Source organism: Synchiropus splendidus, chromosome 13 (assembly GCF_027744825.2).
Source record: "Synchiropus splendidus isolate RoL2022-P1 chromosome 13, RoL_Sspl_1.0, whole genome shotgun sequence".
Taxonomy (NCBI): domain Eukaryota; kingdom Metazoa; phylum Chordata; class Actinopteri; order Syngnathiformes; family Callionymidae; genus Synchiropus; species Synchiropus splendidus.
This window is the reverse complement of record NC_071346.1, coordinates 15,177,986-15,190,661: the sequence shown is the minus strand read 5'-3', so window position 1 is coordinate 15,190,661 and position 12,676 is coordinate 15,177,986. Positions and strand designations below refer to the sequence as shown.

The 12,676-nt window shown below is 38.9% G+C and overlaps 1 protein-coding gene across 1 annotated transcript; it reads left to right on the top strand.

The window, feature by feature from the left end:
- Nucleotides 1–4,113: 4,113 nt before the first annotated feature.
- cop1 (COP1 E3 ubiquitin ligase) lies at nucleotides 4,114–12,309 on the top strand. Its single transcript, XM_053884230.1, has 20 exons — nucleotides 4,114–4,767; nucleotides 4,845–4,904; nucleotides 5,015–5,112; nucleotides 5,394–5,458; nucleotides 5,551–5,670; nucleotides 6,140–6,208; nucleotides 6,287–6,346; nucleotides 6,464–6,543; nucleotides 6,682–6,742; nucleotides 8,519–8,633; nucleotides 8,757–8,892; nucleotides 9,061–9,204; nucleotides 9,276–9,384; nucleotides 9,467–9,548; nucleotides 9,732–9,848; nucleotides 10,828–10,945; nucleotides 11,024–11,148; nucleotides 11,230–11,390; nucleotides 11,684–11,728; nucleotides 11,804–12,309. Exons 1-20 carry the CDS (start codon nucleotides 4,427–4,429, stop codon nucleotides 11,819–11,821), a joined length of 2,124 nt encoding a protein of 707 aa, XP_053740205.1. The 5' UTR covers nucleotides 4,114–4,426; the 3' UTR covers nucleotides 11,822–12,309.
- The last annotated feature ends 367 nt before the right edge of the window (nucleotides 12,310–12,676 follow it).

Below are 12,676 nucleotides of genomic sequence, written 5' to 3'. Positions count from 1 at the left end.
CTTTTCGTGTATTTACAAGGGAAATCCTCTCTGCTCTTAGCTCCCCAGACATCCCCGGTGTGGACTGGAAACGGGGTCATAAACCTTATTTATGTTTTTAGTTATTTCTAACTTCACCTCATCTGTCCATCCACCCACAGGTTGGAGAAAAGAAAAGTTTAAGGACTTTGAGTGTGTGCAACTAAAGGGATAGGATTGAGTCTTGTTTTGTTTATTTATTTGTTCATTTATTTATTTATTTTTGCATCTAATATATGTTTCCTGATCCTTTAAAATGCTGTTGTTGTTCTTTGAAATGTAATATAAACTGAATGTGGAAACACTCACTGTATTATTTGTACTGTAATAAAATGCAAATCACTTACTGCAATGTGAATGAACAACGTTGTTGTTATTGTGGGAAGGCACCGCCTTGGTTCCAATTTCGCTATGTTAGACTGGATTAGATTAGATGTCCTTTATTAGGTCCATCTTTCATTTTGTGTTAAAACTGGTGAGTTGTTGCAAGCCTTTACAAGTTTGTTTGTCCTCTTTTTAAGGACGATGATGATGGCACGCTGAAAGAGCGAAAGTTCTTGTCAGAAAATGTGCATGTGTTAGGTGCATGTGTTCTTGGGTCTGCCAAGGGCAATGCAGACTGAGATGGACATGTCTTGGTATGTGAGCTGTGTGAGCTTGTATTATCTGTCATCCTAGAGAACATGTCATCTGATGAAGCTTCTGGAGAGATTGGTCCTCAGACCTGGCGTCATCTAGATCTACAAAGCCTCCAGTACTGCGGGAGCTGCAGACCATTGCTTTTCCAGAGTTTGTAGACAAGGACACCATCAGTCAGCCACTGTGTGGTCTGCTGGGGTTCCTCTGGGAACTGTCCTGACTCCCCTGCTTTTCACTCTCTGTACTGCAGACTTCTCGCACAACACCACAGACTGCTCCCTCCAGACGTTCTCTCATGAGGACTTTGTGGTCTGATGCCCTAAAAGACCAAATAGCTCTGTTGAAGAACCTGTTTTCATTGCTAAGACCTCACATTTAAAAAGTTATTCTTTTCACTTTTCCATTTGCTTAGGTTAATATTTACTTCATTTCACCTCCTTCTCTATTTTTTTTAATCATATCATACAGGAATTATTTCATTGAGTTTTGGAAATCTTTTGGACGCATCTGAAAATTTGTGTTAGAATTTTATTGTGGGCCACTGCGGTGGAGGAGTCACCGTTGTGTCGGGGCAAAGGTCATTTCATCTCTCTTAGCAACTTGTTTTGACATGTTTTTTGCATCCACTTTCTTCCCTTTTTTGCTTGTAGGCCCCCCACACAACTGAAGTTGATCTCAGTAAGCCACCCCCTTCACCGATACCTACCTTTAAGGAGCCCCTTTTCTCCCTCCCTCTTTTTGGTATCCATCTATCTCACTCACTCATTCTTTTCATGCTGCAGTTACAACACAGAACGGCAGAACATCTGCCCAGCACATGAAACGCTTTATATCATCCAAATATGCTACCGAATTCTTGTTTTTACTGGTCAAATCAGGGTTGGGAAACATGTTTATTTAGGCGATGTAACAAGCAGACGTTAGTACATGTGTTGCGGCATCCAATCTTTGGGTTTATGTTTACGGCAAGAATTTTGATTTGCTAAAAGAGGACGATTGTAGGTGGGACCAAATGTTTTTTCCAATTTCCTGATGAATTTCAGTTCAATAGTCATTGATGCTTTTTCAGTTTCTAATTGTATTTGCCATTAATTTGTTGTTTTCGTCACTCACATGTGTAAGTGAGTGTGTGTTTAGTTTGACAAAACATAATCAATTCAACAAATTTCTCGATCGACAGAATTGTGGTGAAGAGCCACACATCTGTAGACTCAATATTATACTTATATATACTTCAATATTATTGCAACACATCAGTTGAAAATGTTATTTAAAAGGGACTTGCGTTGATAGCACTTTGTAATCGCTTGAATGTTTTCTATTTTCGCTTTCATTTACAAATACCGCTTGATTCCTGAGGTCTCATGTTTACCACAGTTGTCTTCCAGACAACACTATTTTGCAATATGAACTGGTCTGATTGGTAAGGGTCAGATGGTTAGGAATACTAGAGGCCCTCAAAGGGGGAAAAAAAAAATCTCCTTCAGAGTGGCAGAAATTCCACAATGGAAGGCCGTCTGTATACGTGACGGTGGGATCTGCCTGTTAACATTCAGCTATTCCTGCAGCTTTGAAATCCAGCTGCAAAAAAATGCAAAGACGAACGGGACAAGAATGAAGAGGAAGCGACTGATAGAGGTGTGTGTGTACATGTGTGAGAAGAGAGGGTGGGCGCTGAGAGATTCTGAATGGGCGTGCTCCACTGGGGCCTCACCCCCCACTGTAAGGGACCTCCATGGATTATCCTTCATCTGAGTTTGTCGGTTTTGACCCCTCTAACCCTGAGGCCCCTTTACCCTTCTCTTCACACCCACATTTGCCAACTCATCATCCATTACTGAATATTGTCTTCACAATCCTCATCTTTATTGCAACATGACGTACACATACACACATTTGCTACTTGCATAAGCATACAAAGGACACCCAGAAACAGGAGGGAACCCAGACTGGTGTACAGGACAAATGAGGAGGGGAAGAAAGGAGAAAAGAAGGCTAGCTTTTCATCACAACTGCGATGAGGAGGGACTTTCAAGGGGCCGAGGGGGAGAACCAACACACAATGTATGCGCGAACTCAGAGGTGCTTCAGCCAATGGGTCATGCTTAGCATCAGATGTTGCATAATCATATCTGAAAGAACGGCATTAGATGCATTCAAATGAGTAAAGAAAAACACAAAAGATATTTGTGCCGTTCCTCTTATGCTGTAATTTTTTTTTTTTTTTTTCAGATTTTTGATCATCTAGCTGGAAACTACTCCTCTAAAGTCATATAGTAGAAATTATGTAATTTAGCTTGGCAGTTACTGAACTTCTTATGGTGAAAATCTCCTCAGAAAAAGATCTTTCATATGTAACATGGTATACCAGCAGCAGCATTGTCATCTGCTTCTCTATGAAGGGTAGTTCACAACCCCATTTCTGGAATATAACTTAATGAACTCGCCAAGGCAAGCACCAAGACATTCCAGAAAAACCGAGGTCCCATCTTCTCACACTTAATACGCAAAAAACACAAAAAAGATACATTGTAAACTCATACATAATGCATCAGTAAATGCAATATTTAAAAGATTATTTTGCGAATAAGGTTTAAGGTTTATTAAAGCGTAAATCTAAAGCAGTCATAAGAAGTCCATGTGCTGGTACTGGTAAGTGGACTACCACATGCTCACCCTGAATTATTTTATACAAGAAAGTTGTTAAAAAATAGACCAAATATTTTCCCAAACAGCTCCCATAATTGTACCATGTTTCGTTTTAAACTAAATGGAGTAATTGTTTAATGTTGATCCTTCCAATTGACTTATTTAAAATCATGTAGGACAACACTGAGAGAAGTCTATTCACCATGATGAACCTTTCCAGGGAATCTTTTCTTAAAGGACCAGTAGTTTTCCTCCACCCATGCCCCACAACATATAAATTTCTTCCGCAAACAAATACATGGGAAAATCCATGTTGTGGGTGTTTCTGAGAAGAAACCCTTATTTGCTCACGTGGATGTAAAATTGGAAAAAGAAATAGCAGTCAGGATGGACTGAGACTTGAAATAGATTAATGGTTCCTGTGTTTTATAAGCAGGCAAGGATCCCCAAAATGGTGAGCAATAGTGTGCATTTTAAAGGAGAATATTTTTTAATAATATTGTTCCTTACAATAGAAAATTTGTATGATAACATGTCAAATAAAATAGGAGCAGATGTTATTAAAATAATTAAATGTAGTACGAGATGGAAGGTTTTCAATAATTCTCTTTTATAACAAAGTTAAATATTGATACATATATATATCAGTAATAGGAATTTCAAAGGCCAAGAGCAAATATATGAACGACAGAATTAAAAAATAGCCAACATACAATGGGTATTTAGAGTTCGACGAACTGACGCGTCCGAGTTAAACTCCTCGCCTGTAGAGGGCGGTACCTGATAAACAGTACAATATGTGTACATGGAAAGAAGAGGAAACTCCACCGATTCTTCTCTGATGCTAAATGTGGCTAACCGGCTAATCCGATACACAACGTAGTATAAGGTATTTTATCTGTTTTATGTTGATTCTTTTCAGTCATTTTTATAGGATGGTTTAAATTTTACTTTGTGGATGAGGACATCAGCCGGTACTCTGATGTTCGGCCGCAGCAGCTTTTTTTGCAGGATGCTAACAGAGCAGCAAGTCAGCTAACAAGCCGATCTGTTAAAGTATCCACACCGATGCTTTGAGCGGCATCGCGACCGATTTTGGGAGGTTTGTCGTCGGCGTTGCATGATGTCAAGCAACCGGTCGCAGCAAGTCGCTGGTGGTGCAGGTTCAGTACCCAGCACAAGCGCTGGTGGAACTGGTAACTCCAGTGGTGGAAGCAACGCTGTCCCAAGCAACGGCTCCGGATCTGTTGTGCCCCCTCGCCCTCTTGCTCCTTCATCAGCAGGAGGAGACAGCAGTATGTCCGTGCCAACTTTGGCCTCCGTGCCAACGTCCCGAGGCGGATTCGCCTCGCTTAGCCGACCGTCCGCGTCCTCGGGCAGTAGAAAGAAGTCCCACCACCAGGCACCTTTGTACAACGGACTCTTAAATTCCTATGAAGATAAAAGCAACGACTTTGTCTGGTTAGTTTGGTATGAATGATGTCATATTCTTTGACTGTTTCCTGGTTTGACTCCGAGTGTGCTTGGTAACATTTCAGCCCCATTTGCTTTGAGATGATCGAAGAGGCACATATGACCAAGTGTGGGCACAGTTTTTGGTAGGTGTCAAGTCGATTCCAAATTCTTACCTTTTAAACAACTCAAGTTTGTATTCTTAGAATACATAAGGGAAGAACTGAGAATACTAACCCTATGATTCTGCCTGCAGCTTCAAATGCATCCGCCAAAGTTTAGAGGAAAACAATCGCTGTCCAAAGTGTAACTACACTGTTGATAATGTAGATCAACTGTACCCCAACTTTCTTGGTAGGTCTGATTTGCTATTTTCTCCCGTACCTTTTTGTGTTATGTGTCTCATCTATGATGTACAGTAGTGTAAGCATGAATGACCTCAAGTCAACCTGCAACTTTTACATTTATTGACATTTGTGGTAATAGCTACAGCATGGTCACATACAGCATGTTTTCCTCTAATTGGACATGGATAGAGGGTGTTTTAAAAAGGCGAATTGAAAAACCACCTTTTTTTTGCTGCTAATGTGATTGTGTCATACTGTCTTTTTTCACTTCTCGTCACTTCTGTTCAGTGAATGAGCTCATCCTTAAGCAGAAACAAAGGTCTGAGGAAAAGAGACTGAAATTAGATCATCATGTAAGTAGGCAGAACAAATATTTGTGTCAATTGTTGATCGATAAACTCCCATTGAAAAATGAAACATCTCATTCTCTCCGCCTGACCAATAGAACGGGTCCAGGTGGCAGGTCTTCCAGGATGTATTGAGCCCCGATCAGGAAAACTTGGATTTGGCAAACGTTAATCTGATGCTGGAGCTTTTGGTGCAAAAGAAGAAGCAGTTGGAGGCGGTAAGACAAAAAAACTTACAAGATCGGAACCAGCATGTATGTTATTCCTGTAGTTGAGGCCAAGATAAAGAAAGATATGAAGAAATAAATTGAATATCTAGTTGGCATTTATGGAGGTAGGATCCAGGTTGCCTGATGTCAAGAGTACAAATGATCCACTCTTTGTGATGGGGCAATGTCATGTGTATCAAATGTTTATATTGTTTATACTTCTTAATAGCTCTTAGTAGATCCAGCTGCAGTGTGGAACCACTGATTTTTTTGGATGGCGCTCAAGAAAATGCAATCCAAGGATAATATAACAAACTAGCCTGAAATTAGGCTATTCCACAAATATGAGTTCTTAAATCAGGAAATGATTTATTTAAGAATGATCTTCTTGTCAATTGGTAAACAGTGCATGGTAGTTTAAATGGAAGTATAAATGCATTTAAAAATATATTTATCATGTAACTCATCTGCTTTACAGGAATCCCAGGCCGCTCAGAGACAAATCCTCATGGAATTCCTTATAGAGGCACGCAGAAACAAAAGAGAGGTACGATGGTTTGGCACAAAACCTAATTATTTTGTTTCAGTTATGTTTTAAATGACTGCGTGTATTGTCCATCATCAGCAACTGGAGCAACTACAGAAAGAGCTCAACTTCCTGGAGGATGACATCAAGCGTGTTGAGGTAATGACATATTATCAAACGGATAAATATTGCCGCGAAGACTAGTGCAAGATATTGTGCCTCTTAGTTCTCCACTAAGTTAAATCCTCAACATGATGCACCCTTTGTTTTTGAAAGGAAATGAGTGGCATGTACTCCCCAATCATGGAGGCAGAGTGTACGGTGCCCAACGTCGAAGCACCGTCACCTTCACCCAGGTATATCAATGATATCAATTTAAACTTTAGGTTTTTCCACTCTACTACTTAGGAGTTGTTTTTCTATGTCTCTTTATGTGAAAAGAGGATGTCTATAGAACTTATAACAGCTGTGTCTGTTTTTTAATGTTGCCTCAGTTGTAGCATTATGGAGCCACCAGACTATAGCCATCCTCCTGGATTCGGTGGAACCACACAGGTGGGTTTTGGACTCCTCTGTTCAGTAACTGTTGTTACATGTGTCTCCATCTATTACAATTTCCAAATGGTGTTAAAAAGTTCCGATTTCTTCAACATGCATAAGACTAAAATGTCTATCGAGAAGTGAAAAGAAAGCCCCCTATGCTTTTAAAAAATGGAAGAGCAAGTTCACTTTCAACTTGTGTTTTGCTTCCTATCAATTCCCACAAGTAGCATGTTTAAATGTTTCAAAATGATTTTGTTTCTTCAAGAATTAAAAATTCAACAATTACACTATGCATTTTTACATTTTCACTTAATTACCTGCTTTACACCCTAATACACCCCTCAGCCATTTATATCTGTTCTCAGAAAGCGTATATGAAGTGGGTGAGCTTTAGGTTACAAAACATCCTCATCCGGAAGTAATGACAGCAGAGGAACCACAAGAACACAGGTTGATAAGGCAGGTCGCTGAGTGAAGAAGCTGATTTAATGTTGTTTTTGACTCTATTGTATTTGAATACATGAGACACTCAATATTTATTAGTATTTACTGTGACTCCTGAACAAATGCTCTGTGTCTACGAACACTGTAGTTAGTTTAGTCTCAAATGTTCATCCGTTGTTATCTAAAACAAAGCAAGACATTATTTCATTTTCTAGTCCAAGAGTTCCGAATCTGACAAAAAAGAAAGTAATTATCAAATACAAAAGATCAGTATGGGTATGTTGATCAGGGATATGTTTGATTGCTCGCATAAAGTGAATCTCCTCTCTTTTGCCTTCTCGTTCATGGATTATCTTTTCTCGCTGCTATCATTTAAATGAGCATTTATAATAAATATAAAAAATCTGTCTGGCCTAACTATGTTATGTTGAAATTTGCACTTATGTGACAAATTATCTTTATTATTTTATGGATTGCATTGAAAAGAAATATTGGAAATAAAAAGATGAACGTTAACTCTTTTTTTTACCCCCCCAACATTCTTGGGTATACGTTGTTTATGCAGGTCTATTTTAACCGGATGGACATATGCTGCAAAATGTTCTTGTTGTTCTATTTGAGTCATGTTCTGATAACAATAAACAGCCAGTCAGTGATACAAAAGTTCACAGTTGTGAAGAATAGGTATCCAAGTATAAAATCATCAAGATCACACATGCTGTACCTCCATGTAAATGATAAATGATGGTTTCATCTACATTTGTCGTGAAATGTTGGATTTATTTGCTTGTGGAAACACAATTATTTGAACTACAGATTAAACGTTGAATGTATAACGTCACAGCAGAATTGGTCTGCTCTGGCACTAAGGCAGAAGCTTAAGGTACTAAACTATCAACAGTAGAAAATGCCAAAAATTAGTTACCATCATTAAATACTTACAGAGACCCTTACAGAGACAGAGAGCTTGTCCTGCATGCTGACTCTCACTTGATAGTCAGTTGGGCATTGTAGTTCGCTGCTTCATATCACACAAAACCTTAAGTAACTTTTGATGCCAGTCTGAAAGCAGTACTCTTCCGATGTTAAAATGTGACTTTCTAATTCAGACTTCATATATGATCTATGGCATATTGCAAGTTAAATCAGAAAATAACTTGGATCTCCTCCTCCTTATTTTTTGTTAACTTAGGCCCGTGAGGCGGAAGTGAGTGGATGTGGCTTACGCTCCCCATAAGGAAATCAAATCGGTCTTTAAATTCCTTAACTGCTCACTCAGTGTTGTTTATGATATTAAACTCCTTAAACTTAAAATTTACAGTGCTTGATTTTCATTCTCATCAGGGTAAAAGACAGACCTGGTACAACAGTACGTTGGCGTCGAGGAGGAAGAGACTCACAGCTCATTTTGAAGACCTGGAGCAGTGCTACTTCTCCAACAAAATGGCTCGCATCACAGGTGATATACAATTGGATTGTTCGTAACAAAGATGAAATTTAAACAAGTTTATTCTACAGCCTATTTATTTTGATAGTAATGGATGTGAATAGTGTCAAACAGTGCATGTGTTGATGTTTTCAGATGAAGGCAGGAATCTAAATCAGCTGGACGACTTTATGGAGTGTTTGTCAAAGTTCACCCGGTACAATTCTGTACGGCCACTGGCCACTCTCTCATACGCCAGTGACCTTTACAATGGCTCCAGTATTGTCTCCAGGTATGATATGGCATTTCCCCCTATTTGACTTCATTAATGTAGCAGTGATTTGAGTGAGAGCTTGATGTCCTTATTTTTAAATGCTTGCACACGTGATGGTTAGGAAGTCGATGAAAGTACTGTATGCTATATGTGTCCATATAATGTTTTTCAACTGTTTTATTCCAGTATTGAGTTTGACAGAGATTGCGATTACTTTGCCATCGCCGGAGTGACAAAAAAAATAAAGGTGTTTGAGTATGGCACTGTGATCCAAGATGCTGTTGACATCCACTACCCCATCAACGAAATGACCTGCAATTCCAAAATCAGGTAGATTCAGGCAACACCAATATAGTGTCATGAAATATGCTAATGAGTGTTTTCTATTCTTATTATTGCAGCTGTATCAGCTGGAGCAGTTATCATAAGAACCTTCTGGCCAGCAGTGACTACGAGGGTACCGTCATCCTCTGGGATGGATTTACAGGCCAGAGGTCCAAAGTTTACCAGGTGGCTATCACAAGTGTGTAATTGTTTTGATGCATGCGTGAGATGCTAAAATAATCTTCAAATTCTTCTCCTTTCTTACCAGGAACATGAAAAGAGGTGCTGGAGCGTTGACTTTAATCTGATGGATCCCAAGTTGTTGGCATCAGGTTCTGATGATGCTAAAGGTAATCATAAGCCTGTTGATCTCAGGTTTTGGGATTTATAAAACTCTGTTGTTGACCAAATAAGTACAAATACCAAACAAAGCAAATACATTTTAAGATGTTTTTTTTCATTGAGATGTTGCTCTTGTGCCATTACATAAAAGGGTTATGTCATGGCAAAAACAATGTTTTTTTTCTTTATAGTTAAGTTATGGTCAACCAATCTGGACAACTCGGTCGCAAGCATTGAAGCCAAGGCCAATGTCTGCTGTGTTAAATTCAGCCCGACGTCGAGGTATCACCTGGCCTTCGGCTGTGCAGGTAAGGTGTGAGAGTCGAGCGTGAGTGGAGCTTCCTTAATACAGTAGAGCATCCAGTCAAGTCAATGATGAACCAGGCACACATCATGTGAGTTAAAACATACAGAAAAATAAATATACAGTCAGACATGGGACGGAATGGGCAAACAAAGTGACCCCTTGGCAATAAAGAATACATCAGGTCAAGACTGGCTGACAGCCACAGGCAGAAACAGGCCAAAAGACAAAGGAGAAGTTTGTTGATCTTGTGCTTCCAGAAGTGATCTATTTTGCAATGATGGGGTGCGACAAGTTTTGAAATAAATAGCAATTCCAAACCGACGATGAAGAGGAAAACAATGCGCTACATACTATACATAGCCCCATAAGGTCGCCACCTGTTACTTGAAATATGGGATCTTTAACATGTAAACAAACATGACTTGCAGGGTGTCAGTTGTTTCTCTCCTCACACAACTACTTCTAGCAGGAAATGCTGTATGTAACTCCAAGTCTGTATGTAACTCCAAGTCAAGTAAATAAAAAAAAGCTGTTCTTTATATATTGTCTGGTTTTCATGTTGCGTAAGTAATCTGTGTCTGTTTTTGCCTGTTTTCAGTTCTTCATTTTCATGGCTGATGTTGTTTTCACTATGACGAAGCTGATATAGAGCCACATAAATATAATACAGTAGACCTCTAAAAGAACTTTTCAGAATGTGAAATGTGTTTTTGCAACAAATGACTTCAAATGCATGAGATCATTATTTAAATAATATGAAGACAATTTATTCTAATTTCTTCATAGGTGTATATATGTATCTTACTCACATATGTGTTATGATAAGGTACTCAAAAGCCATTTTATTTTGCCAAGAATGATACAGTATCTGATTGGCTCCTTGTTCTGTTCAAATAACAGCTTAAAAATGTTTCAAATTGTTTTCGGCTATATGCATTCCATTTTATTTTAAGAGACTGGGTGTTCTTCCTCGTTCTCAGACCACTGTGTTCACTACTACGACCTGCGCAACACGAAGCAGCCCATCATGGTGTTCAAAGGCCATCGGAAGGCTGTGTCGTACGCCAAGTTTGTCAACGGAGAGGAGATTGTATCCGCGTAAGTTCACACTTGCTTCAGTTTACACTCGCGTCGGTTTTCCACTTCACCTTAATCTGATGTCATTGGTGTCTCCAGGTCGACAGACAGTCAGCTAAAACTCTGGAACGTGAACAAACCCCACTGTCTGCGGTCGTTCAAGGGTCACATCAACGAGAAGAACTTTGTGGGACTAGCATCAAATGGAGACTATGTAGCTTGTGGTGGGAGACGTCTCTCCATGTTGTGAATGTTAAACATGAAAGGACAGATTTCACCGTAATTCTCTATCTTCATATCTGCAGGAAGTGAGAACAACTCTCTTTACCTCTACTACAAAGGACTTTCCAAGACACTTTTAACTTTCAAGTTTGACACCGTGAAGAGCGTCCTGGACAAAGACAAGAAGGAAGACGACACCAATGAGTTTGTTAGCGCCGTATGCTGGAGAGCCCTGCCTGATGGGGTGAGTTATCTCATGGTTGCACTAAGCGCCTGATAAGATCTGTCAGGTTTGGGTAGGAGATGGCTCATTTTCAAGTCATATATGACAATAAATAGTAAATTTAATGTACTTCAGCCGTCTGTGTCGATGATTCAAAATTTTACTGTGTTTCACTCCCTTGTGAACTTGTTTATAATAAGTGGTGTACTTCTTGGTGATGATCTGTGTGTATAGGTGTATCTGTCTAGTTAGGATACCTCTCCTCTTCCTGCTGATTGTTTAAATACAAGCTCTTAATTTGCTTTGTTTTACAGGAATCCAATGTTCTGATCGCTGCCAACAGTCAAGGAACAATTAAGGTGTGCTATCCTTTGGTATTGTTGTTGATCTTCATGATGTGTTGCAGAGGAAACATCACTATTTGTCTTTCACAGGTTTTGGAGCTTGTTTGAAAACACTCTGGACCCAACGTGATGGACTCTTAAAACTGTGACGCTCATTCGTAAGATTCAGTTCTGGCTCCAGCGGGTGCTGGCCTGATATTACTAGCACAGCCAAAAAATATAAAAGTCTTAATTTTTTTCTAAGACTTTTATAAGTAGGAAGAAAAAACTAGGACTGTGCTGTCATCGGGAAGAACAACATTCTAGAAAGAGCAGTCATGTTTCCTTCAAGCTAAATAAGATATATCTGCTTAAACTTTTTTTGTTTTCATTTCTTTGAAAACCATTTTAACCGTGATTCTCTCAGAAGTTCAAATCCTACCACATACTTCTCCTTCTATCATCCTTTTTTAAAACCAAAGCACAAAATAAAATGACATGCAAAAATGTGTTAGTTTTAATTGAAATTGTTTTTGTCATTAGCTTTTTTTTCTGCTTCATTGTGTGTTGTATCTGTGTTTTTTCAGGGTTGGGATGAAAAATTTTAATAAATATGACTTGAGTTTACTTGGTTATGTTTGTCATTAGTAAATTTTTATTTTACCTCACAGATTTAATTCACATTACCTCCACCAAGGAGATTGTGATGGTCTCGTGTCAATATAGAGCATTTCAGTTGAATTATTGGAACAATAGGATATGCAATAGATGTTTACATTTAGATGGTGTCCTGGATTACGCTCTGGAGCCATACATCTTTTGAACCTCATCTCCGATTGAACTCATTTGAATTTAGCTCTTGGTAACACGTGGCATTTTAAATGCTTAAAATTATGAATCTGATTATACCTCGTAAAATGAAATGATGAAGGTTCTGGTTCAGTCTAGGGTCAATATTTTCATATGAGAGTTTTTTGTCTTTAA

Coding starts and splice junctions, on each gene's coding strand:
- cop1 (XM_053884230.1), top strand. CDS start 4,427: ATGATGTCAAGCAACCGGTCGCAGCAAGTCGCTGGTGGTGCAGGTTCA. Junction 5,113..5,393: donor ACTGTACCCCAACTTTCTTG/GTAGGTCTGATT, acceptor ACTTCTGTTCAG/TGAATGAGCTCATCCTTAAG. Junction 5,459..5,550: donor GACTGAAATTAGATCATCAT/GTAAGTAGGCAG, acceptor CCTGACCAATAG/AACGGGTCCAGGTGGCAGGT.